Source organism: Monopterus albus, unplaced genomic scaffold (assembly GCF_001952655.1).
Source record: "Monopterus albus unplaced genomic scaffold, M_albus_1.0 scaffold67.1, whole genome shotgun sequence".
NCBI lineage: Eukaryota > Metazoa > Chordata > Actinopteri > Synbranchiformes > Synbranchidae > Monopterus > Monopterus albus.
The window spans coordinates 622,035-642,691 of NW_018127947.1; the positions used below are offsets into that span (position 1 = coordinate 622,035).

Below are 20,657 nucleotides of genomic sequence, written 5' to 3' on the forward strand. Positions count from 1 at the left end.
TGGGGCTCTGCCTTCTTTCCTCCAGCCACCGACAGGCTTCCTCCGGTGGTTGGGAGAGCTGACATGGACACAACATGGGCCTTCAGTGTTAGAACAAACAAAAAGGAACATACAAAAGACAAAGAGCAAATGAACAGGGCTGAGTTTCAATAGCTGTCTCTATTTTGGATCTGCTTCTTGAGTCTGCATAAAACCCAGATAACGAATCCCTTATCTCTCTACACTAGTTTTTATTAAGAAAGAATAATATCGAAAAGCTACAGGTAACATTAGCAACCACTAAAAACTCTTATCTCTGGTTGATCACACACACCTAAACTGAATATTTGAGCTGTGGTTATTTCTAACTTAATTTCCTTGAAAATTATGAAAGTTTAACTTTGAGAAGGGAGCTCTGATTAGGAAATCTGACAAGAGGAGTCGAAAGGATTCATAATTAGAGGATTTGATACTAGTCAGATTCACTAACATGCTAGCAAACCTCAGCCCTGCACATGTAGCATTTTCCTGACTGTGACCACAGCGTTGGATTTTTCTTACTTGACAGTTCATCGGACAGATTCAGTCCCAGCTCGTCCAGCACCTGGGACACGATGGCGTCACTATGTAGAGATACAATCACAAATGCATCAAGTGAATAAAAAAACATATACTGGTTTATTTACATCACATTGAGGGGCTGAATTAAGAAGTTGAAAAACCAAAGCTATTGTATAATCTGTTAATTTTGCTGGAAGGACTTCTCTAGGAAAAATGCAGTACGTTTCAACTTGTTGAGGGAGGTGTACAGGGGGCACTGCCTATTGTTCTCCTTCTTAGTTCTACAACAATACTGGAACAAAATAAAGGAAATTATGGCTATGACATTTCAAAGCCAAAGCCATGTTTTATTCTATGATGTTTACTTATTTATATATTTATTATTGTGTTTTGTTCTATGGGATGCAGGCGTTGGGGTAACAAACATAGAGAGAAGCAAAGATAAGACAAGGTTTTCACCAAAAAAATAACAATAACTGTTTTGTCGCTCCTCTCGGGCCCTCACCTCTCCTCCTCATCATCTTCATCACCCATGGCATCATCAATGGCGTCATTCATCATCTCCTCTTTCATGTCCATGATCTCACTCTGTCGCTCAAACTCCATCATGATTTTCTGAATCTGAGGCAGTTTCAACTGTGAAAGTGAAATAAATATATGACCGTCAACACAAGAGGCCTGTTGTTTATTTCCCTTGACCAAAGTAAATCAGTGACTGTTTGATAGACCTGTCTGTTCATTGTGGCCATGGCTTTGGTGACGCCTTTCATAGCCTGTGCCATGCTGTTGTTGGACTTGAGCGTCTGAATCTTTAGGCTGACTGCCTGGATGTTAGCTTTCATCATGATGAACTTCTTGACATAGCGCCTTGTGCGAACCAAATCCTTGGCCATGATCTTGACAGCGTCCTGAAAAGGTTTAGATAACACATATCACAGCTAAGATTCTTCCTTAACAAATGAATCTCTCCACATTGACACTATTTCCTTCATCTCACCATTTGTCCCTGTTTGGCCATTTTCTTTATGTCAGCAATGATCTTCTTTTCCTGCTGCTCCAGTTTCATTCGCTCTCGGTCCAGGTCTCTCATGGCTCGATTGAGCGCTCTCTGATTCTGCCTCAGCATCTCCTCCGGAGTCTTCCTCTTCCCAAACAGGAACTCCATCTGGTTAAAAATACCACAAGGAGGAGGTCAAATGCAGTCAAACTAAATAGGTACAGTCAAATATAACATTTGGTGGGTTAAATTTACAGTAGTGCTAAAGTAATTCAGCAATCAAAGAAAATCCGCAAGTATCCATAGGTAATTTAATCTGCAACAAGCAAGTAATAATCTAGTGATTTCTCAAGCAGAAATGCCAAACATTTTCTGGTTCCATCTTCTTAAATGTGAGTATTTGTTGCCCTTCTCTTATATCTTTTTAAAGTGGATACATTTGAGCTTTGGATTGTTAGCTGGCCATCTGAGATAAGTAGAATTTTCCCCTTTTCTGTGAAAAACAAGTTAAAATGATTACATATACAACAATATAGTTGTTCATTGTTTCAACTAGCATTACTCAACTTACTGCTTTATCATTCCAGCTCTAGTTAGATAAGATAGCTAGTAGCTAGTTGTAAAAATATGAAGGAAGTGTAATTAGTACTTTTTGTACAAATAAATCATAAAATCAGCACTGAAAAATAAACAATGACAGTTTTCACTAATATCACTCGGTTTCTAACATTGTTTCAGCCATGTCAAACCTCCATATAACCCCCTTGTATCCTGGAAAATATTAGTCAGCAGTCAGATATGTGAGCGGAGGCCCGAAGTCTCCTTTCAGCTCTTTTAGCTCAGCTGTCCTCCCCTCAAATCTGTCAACATTTTGCATATTAACCCCACCACCACAAACCTCACCCAGCTGACAGAAACAGGAGTATGTACTCTCACCGTGTACTAAGCTCGTCGTAAGAAACAAGTAAAAGGCGTTGAGGGAGTCTTCTTCGACTTCAATTCGACACAATTTTAAACGATTATTTGTTTTCTTTCAGACTCTTCCGTGTTGCGATAGTTTCACTTCCGGGAAATGACGTATTGCGTATATTTACCATTGCGTCACATATATCAAGTTTTTATCAAGTTCACGTAAGAGAGGAAGTAACACGAGAATAACAACTTTGAAAATTAAACGTCCATTCGTACTTTTGTACTCCATATCCAGAAACTATGCCTCATATATTTGGCATTTCATGGGCGGTATTTAGTCACCAGATGCTCCTTGCAGTCGCAAGGGGATCATACTGGAAATCACTGTGGCATAGTGACATTGTGGTTTCTAAGTTAATTAATGACAATGATATCCAAATTACCCAACAGAAAATCTTCTTTTTACTTAAAAAGCTTTGAGGACATTAAATCCAGTACTAATAAGAAGGCAGTAACATTTTCCATCTATCTAGCTTTCTATCTATCTATCTATCTATCTATCTACACATACAGTATGTATGAACACCAAATGTTGATGAGCAGCAAATGCACAGCAAACTGTTTGTATTTTCAGAATCCAGTCACAACTTTATCAATCCAAAATGTGTATGATTCGTCTCGCCATTTTAGTGTGCTATAATTCTGTTCTTATTTCTTATACAAAGCTCATTTATATTGTTTTTCCTCGAGGCTTTTATTTTATAAATGGGAGCGTTCGACATCCGGTCATAATCACACGGTACTTGACTGAGATGGATTGCACGTGTGAGTTTCACGTAAAGGCCGCAAACAGATCAACTATTCAGGAAGATGGTGGTGTCGAGGCATAAACATTAATAACATTTTAATGTTTTAGACTGAACCATGAGACCTACTGAGTGAAATCTGTGGACAAATGATCTCTGGATTGATGGACTTCTCAGGCAACTCTACAAAGTTTCTCTGGGACAACTACCTTTTGTTTTATTTTTATAGAATAAAATAAACAAATTTAATATGTGGGTACTCAGTATAGCACATCAACACAAGCGGCTACTCGTTTGGACTAGAAGATTGCACAAGAATTCAGTTTTCTCAGTAGTGGGCTCTCAGTTTACCTCTTACCATGTGACAGCTACTCTTCTGTGCCCAGAGGACAGTAACATCAACCCTGTGGCAAGGAGACGCCATAGACACAAGTCTGTTGGATCTAATGGACAGAAAGGCCATGAGAGGTCAGTTCAGAGTAAAGTCTGGATGAATGAGATCCCAGTGTTGCAGAAGAAGAATCAGAGGAAGGGAGATGACCACAGAATATCATCTGAAGTCAGGAAACTGTGTCTGGAGGATTTCCCTGCAGGGGGGGAGAGGCCAGTGAGACAGAAGTCAGCGCTAGACTCCAAAATAGAGAACTATGAGATTGTTTTTGGCATCGCTCCCTGTCTCCTGGCTTTGACTCAGGGTAGAAGAATGACCCATAAACTGTTTGTAAAAGATGGCGAGGCCTCTCACAGGGCTTCTGTGTTAAAGGTGTGTGAAGAGGCTCATCAGCGAGGAGTACAAGTCCATCGGGTCAGCAAAAAGGATCTGGACAGTATGTCTTCTGGACGTGTACATCAAGGAGTTTGTCTCCTAGCCAGCCCTCTGAACTATCTCAGCGAGGACAGTGACACTGCACCCATCAGAACAGACACCCCTCTCTGGCTTGTCCTGGAGGAAATTCAAGACCCGATGAATCTTGGTGCCATCCTGCGCTCTGCCTATTTCCTTGGAGTGGACAGAGTTGCCAGCAGTCTTCGCAACAGCTGTCCATTGTCTCCAGTGGTCAGCAAAGCCAGCTCAGGTGTTATGGAAGTGACTGGTGTGTATGGGTATAAAAACCTTGCAGATATGTTGAAGCTGAAGGTGGCACAAGGCTGGCAGGTGGTTGGCACAGTTGGAGCCAATGCAGAGCATGCCCAGATTCCTGTCACTCAGTGTTCAGACTTTCAGATGACTAAACCCACACTGTTGTTAATAGGAAGTGAGGGGGAAGGATTGTCCCAAGAACTGCTCTCTCTGTGCCAAACCCTGCTCACCATCCCAGCTGGCAGAGAGCTGATCCCCAGCATCGAGTCTCTGAATGTCTCTGTGGCCACAGGCATCCTGCTGCACTCTCTGCTGAGCTCCAGGAGGTCCACCAGCTGAAGACCACCCTAAATATCTGCCTGTACTGTAACCTAAGATGTAAGAAGGCTGAGAATGATCAACAGAATCACATGCTTGAGGAATAAAATTGAATACTTCACTGTAATTTTCAAAAATGGCTTACAAGATTAGACTGTGGTGAAATTTTACATCTCATTTCTTATTGTCAACAAATCCCAAGAAAACACCAAAACTAACATATTTTGAGTATCTAAATCCTGATATAGTGTATTCCTTTGTGGAACAGAGTTCCATTGTTGTCTAAAAATAAAAAATACTGGTACTGCATACCTGTTTTCACTATGCCATAGTGGATTACTGAGTGTAATGGGCAAAAATAGCAAATTATCAATTTAAAATTTAATCTACAATATGTGCACATTGTGAAGGGGTCAGAATGCTTTCTGAAACCATGCACAGTATATACCTACTGTGTGTGAAGTGGACACTGATTTGTTTTGTTGTGTGTGTGTACATGTATGTATATGTTCTTTTAAACAGAATTTTTGGTGGCCAGTCAGTGATGGGTGAGAAATTAAGACTCATGACCCTCAGACCTCAGTTTATTAGGTACACTGAGCTAAAACTAAGTCAGTCTAAGCCAACAGTCCTGCAGTAAATCCTCCTCCATGAAGGCGATAATGTTCAGTTTGTGTTCAAACTGTTTAAAGAGGTGGTGATTAAACTATATAATCATTTTGGGGGCTGTTATTTGTGCTGTTATGGATGTGCATTACCTTATAGAGAGAGGTGCGGCTGCTCTGTAGCTTACCTTAATTTATATAAATAGGGTAGACAAAGTAGTAGAAACACAGCACCACAACCTATAGCCTCCAATATGACCACACAGATGAGACTCTGGAATAGTTTCATCAACAAAATCTTCATGCGGGTGATTTTTATTTCAGAACTGTTACTTTGCATTCATTTAGCTAGAGGTATCCACAGTACACAGCTGCACCAGCCTTTGGATTTTTTTCATTGTGCATCTTATTCTTTACACTATATAGTCAAATGTATGTGGACACATGAATTCCTTTCTGAACCATGGATGTTATTCTGCGGCTGTTAACTTCATACACTTTTCTCCACATTTTGGAGCCTGCTGTGGGGATTTGCTCTCATTCAGTTAAAAGAGCATTAGTGTGGTCCAACACTGATGTTAAGGTGATAAGGTTTGACTTACAGTACAATCCATACCAGAGGTGTTAGATGGGGTTAAATTCGGGGCTGTGTACAGACCAGCCTCTTTTTCCACACCAAAATGTGAAAATCCTCTCTGTTTGGACCTGGCCCTGTGTGTGGGAGTAATGCCATGTTGAAAGAAAGTGCCAAGCGCTGTCTTGTGATGATGAAGAACAACCCCAGACCAAAAGTACACAGGTGGGCAGGAATGTCTACATAGCTTTACCCATTTAGTGTAGGTTATATAATAATACAAATGTTCAAAGCCCCAGTCAGAGCACACTGGGTTTTAATGGCCATGTTTCTGTATCAGAGTCCCCTTGTAGTTTCTGGCCTTGGGGTTTAAATGATTACAAAAGTCATCTAATGGCTGGAAAGATGACAGAATGGTTAGTATAACTGCTCGGTGACTACACATTCCACATGGTGGCAGTACGCACAAGCAGAGCTGCCAACAAGCCAGTTTGGTGACTGAGGAAGAAGAGTGCCGCACACAATGCAATGTACGTCTGACAAGGGTTGTGTCTCCCTGATTTTCACGATAAATTTCTAATTCAGTGGAAACTTGTAATGGGGAAGCGGCGACGCGGTTCATATTCTCTCTCTCTATATTTTCCACACTGGATTTAGTGAGAAAGAAAATTCTTTGAACGGAAATCTCGGCGAGTGGTCCAACTTCTCCTAAACATTGGATTACACAGTGAAGGCTGCATGAAGGAGTTGCCCAGCCCAACGGGGGCTTGGCCGACACCCTCGTTTATGGAAATCGACACCGAGGCTTTAATATTTGGGCCTTGAAATTTTTTCTTTATGATGGAGGTGGGAGGAAAGAAGAGTTCTGTCTGAAGAGACGAGTTATCAATATTAAATCAGTGATTAGTTGCTAAAGAGCATCCATATTTTCCTACTTTCTTTTAAAAAAAATTGTTGCTTGTGGTTTAGCTGGCTAACAGCTGGATCGGCAAACGCTAAGTAGCCACGGCGCTAACGTTACGTCTTTCTTTTGATGTGATGCGAATTCAACGATTAACGTTACTATCGGCCATCAACATTTCGCCAGGAAGGTAATTTCTTCTCTTAGCTACAATTTGGTAGTTAGCTTTACTGTGTATTGTCCGGCTTGTCAGTCTTTCCAGAGACATTTTAAGAATATAGTGTTATTCTTAGTTCGTTGGCTGAATATATTGTAATGTTTTGAGTTAGCCGCGTACATGCTAACCAAATGAGCAAAAGCTAACTGGCCGGAGTCAACACTGATCTAGCTAAGATAGCAGTAACCCAACAACTCTAACACAACCAGACAGCTCGGTTTACTCCTAGATTGTGAGTAATTTACAGTAACTGTCAACAATAGCACTCCACATTTCAAATTAACATGGAGTCATGTCATGGCCACCGGGTTAACGTCGGATATCTAGGTTATTGGCCTTGCTAACAAGTTAGCTATCCGAATCATTTTGCTAATAAATTTGTCAGCGTGTGCAGAAATTTAGGAAATCCTGGACTTTAGAGTTGTTTTGAGCAAGATTTGCGTGATTTTCTTTTTAAAATCTATCTAGAAACGACTTGGCCTGCTTAGTCGGCGTCATAACTAGACCTGTCTTTTTTGTTTACATGCGTTTAACTTATGTGGCTGTCGGTTGAATTTCTTGCTAGCTAATGTTAGCCTTCTACGAGACACAATCAGCTATGTCCTGACATTTGTGTATGTCGTGGATGATTTAAATTACCATGCGGATCCAAGTTTCATTGAAATGACACTAAAATTTCGCCGAAAGAAAGGCACTGATGCCAATAAACTGTTGTCAAAGAACGGTAAATAAGCCACTGGTTTCATTAACGCCATTTTAACAGGGACTCCCTGACAGGGCCTGTGTAGTGGTGTCTTATTTGCGGTTCGGTGCCTTTCACCGGACCGGGACTTGAGTAAAGTGCCTTTGGCCTCACTGGAGTTACAAAAGGAGGTACCGTTTGAACATGGAGGGCCCGAGCCGAAGCACTGGATTCAGGCAGAGCCGACGATCTCGTTCACAACGCGACAGAGAGCGGCGTAGGAGGAGAGTAGACCTGGCTGCGGAGCGAGCCACATCCCTGTCCTCAGGCTCCGATCAGGAGGCTTGTGGGACGAACAGTGTCCTGGGTCCCGGTGGGAGAGAATGCCGGCCCAGTTTTGGTAGACACAGGCCTCCACGCCGGAGGAAGAGAGAGTCTGTGTCCTGTGAGGAAGACATCATCGATGGCTTCGCTATTGCGAGCTTTATCAGCTTGGAGGCACTGGAGGTAAATTTATTGATCTTACACCAAGTCATCAGCTGTCATTCACCAAATGGTGTTTATTTTCCACAATAGGATATACAAAATGATGGATGAATCTAATGTAGGGTGATGCGTAATATGACGGGCAAGTGGCACCTTGTCCTCTGTTTTGTTTAAATTGAAAAATGTGTGTATAGAGCAGTGGGGATTTCAACTAGATTTTTACTGGTAGTTCTGTCCATCACGTTAAATCATGCCTGTTCCCTGCAGCTAAAGGTGTGAAAATGCTGCAGATTGTACTCCTCAACCCTGACACCAGTTCTTGCTTGGAGAAAGCAATCCACTCAGGCCAAACCCAAACCCCAAGGCATCCCTCTGATGGGTCTTGGAGAGGCTTCAATTATTCATGTTCTAATTCTGTGAGGCGCTGATGAGCTGCCAAATGGCTTTTCAGACACACAAAGGAAAAATAAATGAGTACAATTACTCCAAGATTGGGCTAATACTTCAGCCTAATACTTTGTATTTCTAACTTGCTCAGGTAACTTATCTAGCCATCAAGACAGGAAATATGAATTAATCTGCCTTCAGGGTGTGTCTGCTGGTATCTGCTTGACCTCAGCATCATGCCAGGAAAGTAAATTGTTTGTCAATAGGTAATGTTGTAAAACTTCCTATTTACACACACTTGTACAGTTCCACTTCTTGGGTTACTTGATTTTACAGTCAAATGATCCAGTGAAGGTCAGGATGGATGGCTGCTCACTATCTGAAATTACTAATGGAAAAAAGCTAAGATTTATTGGTGTTCATTAAGGCAAGCTGGCAGTTTCCTTCAGTCAGTATAATTTCCTGCCTGCATTTATTAACTGCACTTATTGTCTGTGGTTCTTAAATGAAAATGTATTTAAACAAATAACCAGTTGGGCAGGCAAGTACTGGTGACCTTCACGTTGAGTTACCTGTGCTTCAAGCTAAGTTTTGTTATGTCAAATGCAGCTATTTCAGCTACTGTCTTTTCTGTAATAAACCAATCTTCACAACTTTGAAGGATTCGACCAAATAGATTGACAGTAATGTGAGAGTTTTGCACAGTTTATGCATCTAACAAACAACTGGAATGTAAACTGTTTTGGATAACATGTAGCACTTGTTAATTTCCAGATATTTTTTTATTACATGATATTATTATATTTTAATGCCTGGGAATTGCTTTAATTTACATATAAGTGACCAGTGCATGTCACTTAATACAAGCAATGCCTTTTTCCCGAAGGCTCGCCTGATCGTTCTTCTTAGTTTTACATAACTCTCTTGAGCTTTGAGCAACCACTTTGTTCTTAAACAGTTTTTGTACATTCACAAAGTCACTGCTTTTAAAATTTTATAATGTGGACCTTTAAATATCTGAGGCAATGCATACTCATTATGACCCTTTGTTGCAGGTTGCATATGTCTCAGAACAGATAGACATAAGAGTGGGGTTTCTTTCTTTCTTTTAATTTTTAGATGGCCTTGAATGATTATAACACTTTTCAGTATTTCACTGTACAAGAGCAAAAGTAAATATATATTTGTGTAGCAAATTTGTTTTTTTACTTGTAAATCATCTCACAACTATTGAGCTATACCTCCTGACCCCCTGTGGAAGATAAAAAATCAGGAAGATTGGGCACCTCTGTACACTACAGTGTACTTCATTATCATTCTTCGTTTGTGAATTTAGTACTTTAATTTATTTTTATTGTGGAATTTTGTCAGGGAGGTATTGATTCGATTCCCGTGTACGTTTTTAGGTTGATACTTTTTGCCCTTCTTTATATACATATAAATAAGGTGGATGCAAGAGGTCAAGTTCAACACCACCACCATGAAAAAAAAAAAACAACTCAAAACACACCATAAGTTTGAGTCTGCACACAAACAGTTGAAATAAGAGTCTCATGCGGGCTGCATTAAATCATTCCAGTGTTTCTATTTTTGTGATCACTGAGTTGAAACTACACAGAAATGAGGTTTTTCAGGACATTCATCTGCATGAGGCTAGCCTGTGGTTCTCAGGCATACAGTGATGCCTTTTAGTATACATGTGTGAACATGGTTTTTTTTTTTTTTTTTCGTCTTTGTATCAGATGGACTGCTCTCTGAAGCCCAGTCAGCGCACTGATATGCTGGGAAGGAGGAATAAGGGGAAGAGAGGGCTGGAGGAGAATGATGGAGGGCCGCTGTCTGAGCCGGAGGATGGCGCTCCGCACAGTTACTCCAGCAGCTGTTGGAACAAGAGCAGAAATAAGAGAAGAAAGATAGAGGTGAACCAAGGACTCATGACTCTGCTGGGCTTTAATGTGTCGACTGTACCTTCCTTCATCTTGTTATGATAGAGATTGAACTGTGTTTACATTTCTGCAGCGTTGCTGACCTGTATATCTTGACATTGAGAATGATCCTGTAAAACTGGTTTACACACACACTGTTGCACAAATGCTAACAACACGTATCATTCAATTGTGTTTAAATGGAGCAGATCAGTAAAGATCATTTTATTTAAACATATTTGACCTTTTTAAAAATGTAATCACTATGAAGTTCATTCATTTTTCCATTTAGTCATCTTTAAACCCTAGTTGAAAGTTACTGGAGCTAACGCCGTGTGTTTATTTATTTATTTATTTATTTATTTTTCTTTTCTAGGGGCAGCCTTTGGAGACTGGCTACATTGTAAGTTTCTTTTCTAACATTGTACCGAACACGAAGTTCTTATGCTGCAAACTGCTTTACAACTATGCATTGTCTATTCCAGCAGATGCAAATCTTAATGTTTTGTTCCATCCCATTTCAGTGCGACACTGAGAGTGATACTGGAGATAAGGTGCGTGCTGCTTACATGATGATACGATCATTAGCCTTGTTGTATTGGGTAAAGATTCAAAGATACTGTAGTAGCAAAGGTGATGAATGCATGACCAGTTTTAGGGCAGAGACACACCAAGCCGATGTAAAATGACTAGCATCAATGAAGGCCAACTGCTGCGTCACCTCATGTTGGCTTTGTCTGGGCCATTCATATTGAAAAAGTGACACTTGCACACACTGCACAGACTACAGCCAATAGGTTCTATGCCTGCGTGACAGTAATAACTCCCCCTACCAGCAGGTGGCAGGGTCTGTATTAGCCATTCAGAAAGGGAAGGAAGAAGAGCTATAACTACATACAGTATGCTGTTTATAGCTACTTCTAATTGAGAATATCTTTGATAAGAAACTGCAAATGATGCTGCCGTTCTCTGCCCATATTCTTTTGGTTGTGGAAGAAGAAAGGAGATTGTGGAAGAGAAAAACAAGGACAAATCGTACTAAATGGGTGATATCATGGATACTACAGCAACAGGCTGAAGGGGCTTTCCTGAACCGTTGCCTTCTCGTGCATTGATTCATTAAGCTCAACAGCCAATCAGAGTGGTCTTTCTCTCACCGACGAGGTCTAACACTTCCCCCTTAGCATCTATGCTCAAAATTTTTCAGTTTTCGATAAAATTGTCATAAATGCATAAATTCAAATACATGTTGATTATTGAGGTCATAGTTAACGGTGGAGTGGTACATAAGATTTCATAAGATAGAGGTGTCTCTCTAGTTGTCCTCTCCAACTACATACATGAAAGGGTGGGAATATCTGAAAATAATGTAGTTCAGAACAGCACCACCTTTAACTAAACATGTAATTGAATTTATACATTTATGACAATTTCACCAAAACCTGAAACATTTTGAGCTTCATAAACACAGATGTTAAGGCGGAAATGTTGCACTGAAGTGCATACATTCGTACCTATTAAGGTGACTGGTGAGTGTAATGTTTTGAGAAGAGCTACGTCATCATTTTAATTAATTTTGTTTTGCATTCTAGGCCTCCGACAATGACAAGGATCCAGTGTTCACAGTCAGTACTAGGAAAGGTATGATAAATTTGGTCCACTTTAATTTCTTCTGCTGCTTCACATTCATGAAACAATTAACTGATGTGTCAGTCAGTGGGCTCTCACAAGGCTATATTTAGATCTTAGCAGAAAATGAGTCAAGTAGTGGTGCTACGTTTAGTCAGTTATATGAAAATTAGAGGCATTCAGCAGACACAGTGATTTGTATGAAAAAAATCGTGTGGTTTTAGCTGGGTATGATTTGAGTTTGTACCTGTGTAGATCTAGTTAAAAATACCAGAAACAGTCAAATGTTTTTATTGCAATATGGGCAAACAGAAAAGGTTAAAGGAAAGACCCAAGTCCAGGTTGGTCCAAATTATCTTCAGTTTAATCAAGTCTGGTAGGGTTTACAATAATTTTTCTTAGGCCTGTGTATCAACATGATACCCATGCACTGATCATGTCAAGCATCACTGCTCAGTAACTGGTGGTGCATCATGATGCTGCCAGTGTTTTCTCTCCTGCTCCTTCTGTTCAGTTCAACCATGTTTTAGATAGAGTGGCTCAGGATGTCTTTAGATACAGATATAGTGCATACTGAGTACTAATCCAGATTTGAAAACTGTATACCTCACTGCTTGGAACTAAGTGGGGATAATTTTTTTATGAAAAGTAACATTAGATTACTGTGGCACTAAAAACTGAGTCAGCAGATTGCTGTGGCTTGATTATTGTAGCAGAAACACTGAATTTTATTACAGTGATAAAGAGATGGTGTTTAAAGACTAATGCAGAGCTCTCTTTCACATTTTGAGGTTGGCATTTCTCTCTGTTGGATTAATTTCCCTTATTCTTGTAACTCTGTATGGTATAATGAGAGAAAAGCCAAAATGCTGACTGATATTCTCTTCTGTAGTTGTGGAGCCTGTGCCCTCGAACATGGACACATCGATGGGCAAAAACTGCCCATCTCTGTCAGCCCGTTGTGGTGGAGTCTCACGGTTGATGGTGACCCCGCGAGTATCTGGCCTGGAGCGAAGTCAGGAGAAAAGCCTGGAGCTACATTTTCCAGAACCTGTTTCTTCTTCTACCTCTTCTGCCTCCTTCTGCCTGCCTTCCCACCCAGCCTCAGGCACAGTGCCCCGGCCCAGCCTGGCCAACGGCACCGGCAGCCAACACACTGGCAGCCCCTCACTCTCCAAACACAAATCCTTCCTCTCTTTGCCTGGGCGATCTCACTCCATCTACAACAGGTATGTTAACTTTCAAGTCCCTACAACATACAAATGTATTAAGTTTTGCTTTTTTTATTGTGAATCTTACCAACTGCCTCACAGCAAGAAGGTTCCGGGTTCGAGCCCCGGTCGACCCGGAACCTTTGTGTGTGGAGTCTGCATGTTTTCCCTGTGCCTGCGTGGGTTCTCTTCGGGTACTCCAGCTTCCTCCCACAATCCAAAGACATGCAGCTTAGGTTGATTGGCGACTCTAAATTGCTTGTAAGAGTGTGTGTATGTGTGGTTGTTTGTCTACATGTCAGCCCTGTGATAGATTGGAGACCTGTCCAAGGTGGACCCCGCCCCTCAGCCAGTGTCAGCTGGGATCGGCTCGCACGACCCTATTCAAGAACAAGCGGTATAGATTATGGATGGCTGGATGGTTTTATGTTCAGCTCAAAACCAGTGTGATTCATATTTTATACTTCTGCTTTCCTTCTTCTCAGGAGCAGCACCCCAGTGAAACCTCCATCTGCTTCATCTGTTGCGTCTTCCTCGTCCTCCGTGCGCCCCCCGACTCCCTCCACAAGTGTGTCGTTGCCGTACATGAGGGGCTCAGGATCCTCGGGGCCCCTTCGACCCCCATCACGAGCCAGCACTGGGGTCCTTTACACATCCTCACCTGGCCTTCCTCCCCCTCCACCTCTGCTACAAGGTCCTGCAGCAGGTACAGTCAGTCAACAAGAATTGTGCTTTTACAGACTGTTGGTCTTCATCGGCTGTTCATGGGAACGTGATGACTAAAAGGTTTCATAAAAAGAACAAACAGACTTTCTCTGGTGGTTGTCTGGGGTGGCAAGGACAACTGAGATCTGATAAAGCAGTGGCTGCACTGTGTTTTATATGGAGCAGCTTCAAAAGGACAAGTTTGTGATTCTGTTGTCTGTCAGGTGAACCTGAGCAAGTGTTAAAATCAAACGACTGTTATTTAAGAGCCTGTTGTGGTTTTTTTTATTTATTTTTTTCCCCTTTATGCTGGTGCTCGTGACTAAAGAGCAAGAATTATTCAAAACTTAAACTGGTGCCTCTTGAATTCACCAGAGCGTGAGGGCAGACGCAGCGTCCCAGGGCCTGAAAGTAGTGCAGCAGCTGCAGGCCGCTCCACTCCCGGTGGTCCAGCAGCATCGAGCTCCACACCGGGTTCTTCTGGTCGGACGTCTCAGAACCAGCCGAGCATCCCTCCCCTGGCCTTCCAGTTCCATCAGCACAACCACCAGCACCAACACACGCACACACACCAACACTTCACACCCTTCCTGCACCCCACAGCTACAGCACCGCCTCTGGTGAGATACTCTCTGCTGTTATGCTGAACATCTGTGTTGTATTTGAAATTCCAATGTGGCTGGAATATGAAGTTGTTTTTTTTTTTTTTAAAGATGTTTTAACCCACAAATTGCTTTTGTCTTTTAGTTTGATAAATATGCAGGCAAAATGGACGGGCTGTACCGACACACTGTGAGTACTTTTTTTTATCTTACTGAGTAAGTAGGTGGTGATAATCTACAAATTAAGTAAAAGAACAAAGATGAGAAACATTCAAAACATTTTTATAGACTCTTAAGTGGTCATTCAGTTATATAGATGCTTGTCTGTGTCATGGCAGTTCTTCCCACAGTACCCGCCGCCCTCAGTGCCGAGTATCCAGCCTGTGATTCCTCCCACTGGGCCTTTCAGCTCTTTGCAAGGAGCATTTCAGCCAAAGGTGAGAACAGCTCTCTTTTTTTACTTATTCCTGGACACTCACTAGAAGTCTTGTCAGAGGGCCTCTCACAATATCTGGACTCAACATTGACTAGTGTGAGTTGAGTTAATTTGATCAGTAGGTTGTGGCTGATGTGTTTTGCTGTGTGTGACAGCCTCTTGTCCCTCAGGGAACGGGTCCTGATATAACCTCTCGACTTGGGGTCGTGCCTCACCACCTGCAGCCCAAAGACCCGAGGGTAAGGACAGTATGATATCTTGCAGCTTATTTGCATCATTCCTCTAGTGAATACAATACTAATGTGGACAGTCAGTTTAGGCTAGGATGTGCTGCAACATGGGCCTAGTCAGTGCAGTAAAGAGTGCAAAGCTATTCCTGATAGAGTGAGACATGTTGATTAAAAGTGGTTTTACACTTCTGTTCTCTTGTAGCTAACTGATCCATTTGGGACATCGTTGAAAATCAGTAATGTAAGCAAAAACAGATGTCTTTGAATCCCTTAGCTCCTTTAAACCTCCAGGCTTTTGCACTTTCTCACTGCTTCACTCACTCTTTGCACTAATCTCACTTGTAATCTTGACTGCTACTGGTCTCTTCTCTGCCCTTGCACACCCAGTTAGATATTTTGAACACAGAAATTACCCCAGTGTGCTGTGTATGTTGTTCTTTCTTGAATTTCTTGTATCCTTGAATCTATTTCCAAAATTAATACTGGGCCCTTGTGAGTAGTCTTATCTTTAGCCGGAGAACCGTGATCTGGAGAGGTTAGAAAAGAGACTTCTGAATAAGAAGAAGAGCATCTGACTCTGTGTGCAAAGGATTTAAACGTGTACATGCAAAATTCATGGAGTAACATAGTAAACCCCTGTGATTTTTGTGCTGTGCAGAAACCAGGAAAATGGTGTGCTATGCATGTATATGTGGCCTGGATGATTCTAAGCCATCAGAAAAAAGTAAAGGTAGGAGTTTCTCATTTAAATGTGTTGTAAATTCATTCATGTAAAATTCAGTTAAACTGCCACTTTGAGAGATTAAAGGCTTCATTAGTTATGATCCAGTGATATGTATATTCACAGTGGACAGAGGAAGGTTCAGGCTAACTGCTCTACCGATCTCTTTCAGCTCATGCAGGCTGATCCTCACAAACTGGATTTCCGTAGTGACCTGCTGGCCCGTCTTCCTGGACCTGGGGGCCTGGGTCCCTTGGGCCCCATAGGGGGAACCCTGCCATCTACTCATGACCTGACCAGGCCTCCCAGTCTGTTCTCAGCTACAGGTGCATCACTTAATAGCTTATTGTTCATTTGGCAACTGCAAGAATGTGTAATGTCAAAAAAGATAACATTCAGGCTGCCTGGGCTTGTTTTTTTTTCTTTCACTTCTGTAAACAAAATTTGGCCTAGTTTCTTCAAGAACCCATTCATTCCTTCCTTCCTCTTCTTATAACCTACCATTATCTTTTTCTTTGTCCTGTCCTAACAAGGTTTGACAGCTCAAATGTTTGCAGCGCCATCTGAGTCACAGCATGAAGTGTGTGTGTGTGTGTGTGTGTATCTTGATGTGCATTATTTGATTACTCATGGCATTTTTTGGCTGTACTGTTCTTTCCCTCAGGTGCCGTCAATCCATCCTCCGCCCCTTTCATCTCCCCGTCAGCCCCGCACTCCTCTTTCCTCACACCAACCGCACACTTGGGTAAGAGCAACTTAAAAAGACACATCTGTATGTCTGTCACCCTGTTTTGACTTTGACCATAAATAAATAACAAAGAACAACTTTATTTATTGTTGCTAGGGTTTGTATAATTAACATTTAAAGGTACCACAGATTTTAGCTACAATTGTGAAGTCCTTTTGCGGAGTTTTTCTGGTCTTTTGTTCATGCTCTTACACCTGACTAGTGAGATTCTGGCTCTTTGACACAGCCTAAAATTGTGTTGAAACGCTGTAAGAAATGTAGACATGCTGTTCTTGATATTTATCTGCATGTGGTTTAGATCCATATGGCCGATCCCCACCTTTCACCTCGCTGGGAGCCCTGGGTTCTGGTGCCTTCGGAGGACTTGGCAGCCCAACACTGGGTCAGTCTCAAAATATCTCTAGCCTTGAAACACAAGGCTTAAATGATTTGTTTAGATTTTTTTCAAGTCTGTCTTAAAACTATCATCACGTCATAGCTTTGAGTGCTGCACAGCTGTTTGTAATACTATGAGACAGGATCTTACGTCTCACACAGCATTGCAGTACCTGTTTTGTCTTTTTTGTGATCTTTTTTTGAGGGTGACTGTGGTTCAGTGAGTAGAGCAGTCATTCCCAACCGGAGGGTTGGAGGTTCGAATCTTGGTACCTGCAGTCTACATGTTGAACTGTCCTTGGGCAAAACACTGAACCCCCAAGTTGCCTCCGATGGTTAGAGCCATCAGTTGAGTTGGCACCACAGATGGCTGCCTCGGTTCTGTACCGGAAACAAATTCCTTGTGTGTGTAACATACTTGGCCAAATAAAGGTGCTAGCGGTTAAGGCGCAGCGCTCTTGCTGTCACTTTCTATCTGGATTATCACCAGGTAAGAAAGTCACTTCCGGCTTTTCTCGTTTAGGGGTCGCCACAGCGAATCGTTACACTGACGACTCGCATGTTGACATTTGGCAATGGTGTTTTACGCCGGATGCCCTTCCTGACGCAACCCTGCGCCTTAACCACTAGCCTAATCATTAGAAATACGGTGTTCACTTTACACAGTAAATAATCTGGAGTGTACTGGTTGGCCACCACAGGTTTTTGCTGGATGATATGCTGCTTTTTAGCCAAAGTTAAGCCAGGTTCATGTTTATTACTGAACAACCCTTTTGATTAAGTTTTTTTTGTTTTGTTTTTTTCCTGCTGGAGCCCTTGGCGTTGGCACCTTTTATGACTCAGTGGACCAGGCTCACTGAAATGGATGAATTTTTCATAAAGAGCTAAAGTCGGTTTCTTTGGTTGCTGTTCTCATTCCTCCTCTCCATACTGGCTGTGAAGTAATCCCTTCCTTAGGCCTCCTCCAGTGCAACAATGTGTTTTGGAGTTCAGCTGTAGTTCATTGTATGAGGCTTCAGCTGTCCTCGGTAGCCAGAGTAAGTGGGTATGTTGTGTAGGTTTATTGATGAATTGTTGTGTACCAGCAACAAACCGAGATGTCAGTACCAGGAAGTACTACCCCACTGTGACTCAACAAAGAAATGAAGCACACAAAGAGAAATATGTACTAAGAATGCTGTAACTTTGGTTGAACTTTTTCCGTTTGGCTGACTCAAACATCATATTGCCTTCATCTGAAGAAAAAACTGTTTTGCACAGGATGTTTTTACATTATGGTTGTAATAGAAATGGATCATGTCACGGTCAGCATGGACAGGAGGAGTAATTACAGTCTGTATTTAGACAGACTTGAAAAAACCCAAACTTATCCTTTGAGTCCCGCTGCAGTGCAAGAGGTCCATCTTTAGTGTGGATGATTTAAGATACATGAATAACAGAGTACTTTGAATTTATGATAACTAATTACTGATGTCATATTTGGAAATTATGAAAAGTTGAACGGTTGTCTTCAATTTAGTCAAAGGATAAGGCGTGTGTGTGGGTGGAAAACAGTCCATCTGCCCACATTGTGCAATATATAATGTTTTTTAATTTCTAAATTGTTAACCCACTCACCTGAGTGGGGGAGTGTCGTAAAACAGACAAACTGGCACGTCCTCTGATCGGAGAAGTTGTCCGCTCCCTGTTAATGAGGAATGATGATGAACTTGTTGTGGCTTGTTGACATCGCCAGTCACTTCTATTCACCACAGAACCAGCACACAAGAAGTGATGCTTTTTACACCATGACTACATTTTTATACATATAAGCATGAGCTCACTGGCAACGCGCTTTGCTAGTTAACGATTTTAAGTCTCTCAGTGGCCTCTGTAGACCCGTCCAACAAATCTGACATTGTTGTTACCTCAGTATAATGAGGGACATTTGGTAAACTTCATTATAATGTGTAAGGGCAAATTAACACTTATGACAGTTATTATGAGTTCATGCTATTTTTAAGGACTGGTAAAGGATTAATTCAAATAGTAGCTCCTTCTGCCATATATTCAAATTCAGTAGCTAATCTGTAACTGTGCTGTGGGTTGTAAAGGTACCTGCTGGCAGTACTGAAAACAGGAGGAGGTGAGGTGGCTGCTTCCAAAGAAACAGATAAATTTACACGTTAGCTCCCCATTCTCATGAAAGATTTGTGATTGTAGCTGGTTACCTTCCTGCCATTATTGTCAAGCCATTATTGACCCATTATTAATCAGGTGTGTGACATTGTATAACAGTCATGGCTGAGCTTCATCTAAATAAATGCAGTAATAGAATTAACAAAATAATACCTTAAGAACAATCTGATGAATTATGATGACCTCTGCAGCCATAGTTCCATTTCTCAGCAGGATCATCTTGTCTAACTTTGGCCAAAGTGTCTGTCTGTCATTACTCAATGGTTTTCTCCCCTCTTAATTCTTTTCTCTTCTGTCTCATAGCACAGCTACAACTCAGCTGTCACTGTCAGAGACATGCTGTGAATGGCTTTGTCATTGATGTACAAGGTTGGATGCATTAATTTAAGTAGCTGGGAAGACTGGACACAGTCCAAATAAAAGCCCAACATGGATTAGACATTTCTGCCAAACTAGAAGGAACTGGTTTATTGGGAGGCTATTTGTCCCATTTTTAGTTGGGTTTGACCAACTAGACTAAGATGGGAGGGATTGTTAATTAAAATGCCCAGTGCAAACCACAACAGTCACTGGGTTATAAGAGATTTGATCATGTTGCAAGCACCAGCTGGTTTTGATTAAGATTTTCTTTTCCAGCTGTAAAAGAAGTTGCTCAAGCAATACAAGTTTAGAGTGTAAAAATCAACTTTTTACATGTTTATTCGAACTTGAAAGACTTAATAATCATGCTAAGGAAGATTATAGATGCTAACGACAAAACCTGATGTAGAGCATGTGTTTTTGCTTCCACAACATGACAGGAGTAGTTTTAAAATATTTAATTTGAAAGTTTCAAGTTAAAGATCCTCAACCACTTTTTTTATTTTTTTTTATTCTCTAACAAAAAATGTCTTTGGTGTGCAGCGGGCTCCATGTTTGGCCCTAAAGACTCCCCAGCCAGTGTGGTCGGGGGCTTGTCCACCCCCAACCATCATGACCCGTGGAACCGTCTACACAGTGGCCCACCTGGGTTCCCCGCTGGTTCCAGCTGGGCTAAAGGAACAGACAAGAGGGATGAGAGGGATCGAGGGAAGGATGTAGAGAGGAGAGACATCCCGTACATCAAGGATGAAAAGGACAGGTATGAATTTCAGCAGAATTAAATTCTGTTTGTATACTGGAGGAATAGCTTGGAGTTTTTCCCATGAGAAGGTGTTAGTGATCAGTTACCCCAGCCAGTGCTGTGATTTCCCACTGAAATAGGGACATGTCGCATTCGAGCTTGTTTACATTATTACTGTACAGCATGGATTGGGCTGCATATTTCCCTCTGAACCTGACTGGTGTCCACGAGTCTGGCATCCGAACCTGACCTGACAACCTTATAGTATAAAATTTCCGAACCCAACCAG

At 41.6% G+C, this 20,657-nt stretch overlaps 3 protein-coding genes across 6 annotated transcripts in view; 2 read left to right on the top strand and 1 right to left on the bottom strand.

The window, feature by feature from the left end:
* Positions 1–472: 472 nt before the first annotated feature.
* Positions 473–1,705, bottom strand: chmp2a (charged multivesicular body protein 2A). The gene is made up of 4 exons (XM_020604642.1): positions 1,538–1,705; positions 1,269–1,448; positions 1,046–1,176; positions 473–602 (listed from the first exon to the last, which is right to left on the bottom strand). The coding sequence occupies exons 1-4, from the start codon at positions 1,703–1,705 to the stop codon at positions 473–475; spliced, it is 609 nt and encodes a 202-aa protein (XP_020460298.1).
* A 1,497-nt stretch (positions 1,706–3,202) lies between these two features.
* mrm1 (mitochondrial rRNA methyltransferase 1 homolog (S. cerevisiae)) lies at positions 3,203–5,040 on the top strand. Its single transcript, XM_020604701.1, has one exon. The coding sequence runs from the start codon at positions 3,506–3,508 to the stop codon at positions 4,673–4,675; it is 1,170 nt and encodes a 389-aa protein (XP_020460357.1). The 5' UTR covers positions 3,203–3,505; the 3' UTR covers positions 4,676–5,040.
* A 1,291-nt stretch (positions 5,041–6,331) lies between these two features.
* fbrs (fibrosin) overlaps positions 6,332–20,657 on the top strand; it is a 20,052-nt gene continuing 5,726 nt past the window's right edge. The window contains exons 1-18 of one of the 4 annotated variants that reach the window (XM_020604636.1): positions 6,332–6,924; positions 7,715–8,140; positions 10,249–10,425; positions 10,808–10,834; positions 10,956–10,985; positions 12,024–12,072; positions 12,953–13,289; positions 13,757–13,977; positions 14,352–14,596; positions 14,724–14,768; positions 14,917–15,015; positions 15,170–15,253; positions 15,447–15,485; positions 15,903–15,974; positions 16,138–16,291; positions 16,630–16,710; positions 17,012–17,095; positions 20,170–20,386. In XM_020604636.1, the coding sequence (XP_020460292.1) occupies positions 7,838–8,140; positions 10,249–10,425; positions 10,808–10,834; positions 10,956–10,985; positions 12,024–12,072; positions 12,953–13,289; positions 13,757–13,977; positions 14,352–14,596; positions 14,724–14,768; positions 14,917–15,015; positions 15,170–15,253; positions 15,447–15,485; positions 15,903–15,974; positions 16,138–16,291; positions 16,630–16,710; positions 17,012–17,095; positions 20,170–20,386 (2,264 nt within the window). In that variant the 5' untranslated portion in view covers positions 6,332–6,924; positions 7,715–7,837. Of the gene's footprint in view, positions 8,141–10,248; positions 10,426–10,807; positions 10,835–10,955; positions 10,986–12,023; positions 12,073–12,952; positions 13,290–13,756; positions 13,978–14,351; positions 14,597–14,723; positions 14,769–14,916; positions 15,016–15,169; positions 15,254–15,446; positions 15,486–15,902; positions 15,975–16,137; positions 16,292–16,629; positions 16,711–17,011; positions 17,096–20,169; positions 20,387–20,657 lie in introns of all 4 variants that reach the window. The other 3 variants (XM_020604637.1, XM_020604638.1, XM_020604639.1) reach the window with 3 other exon arrangements.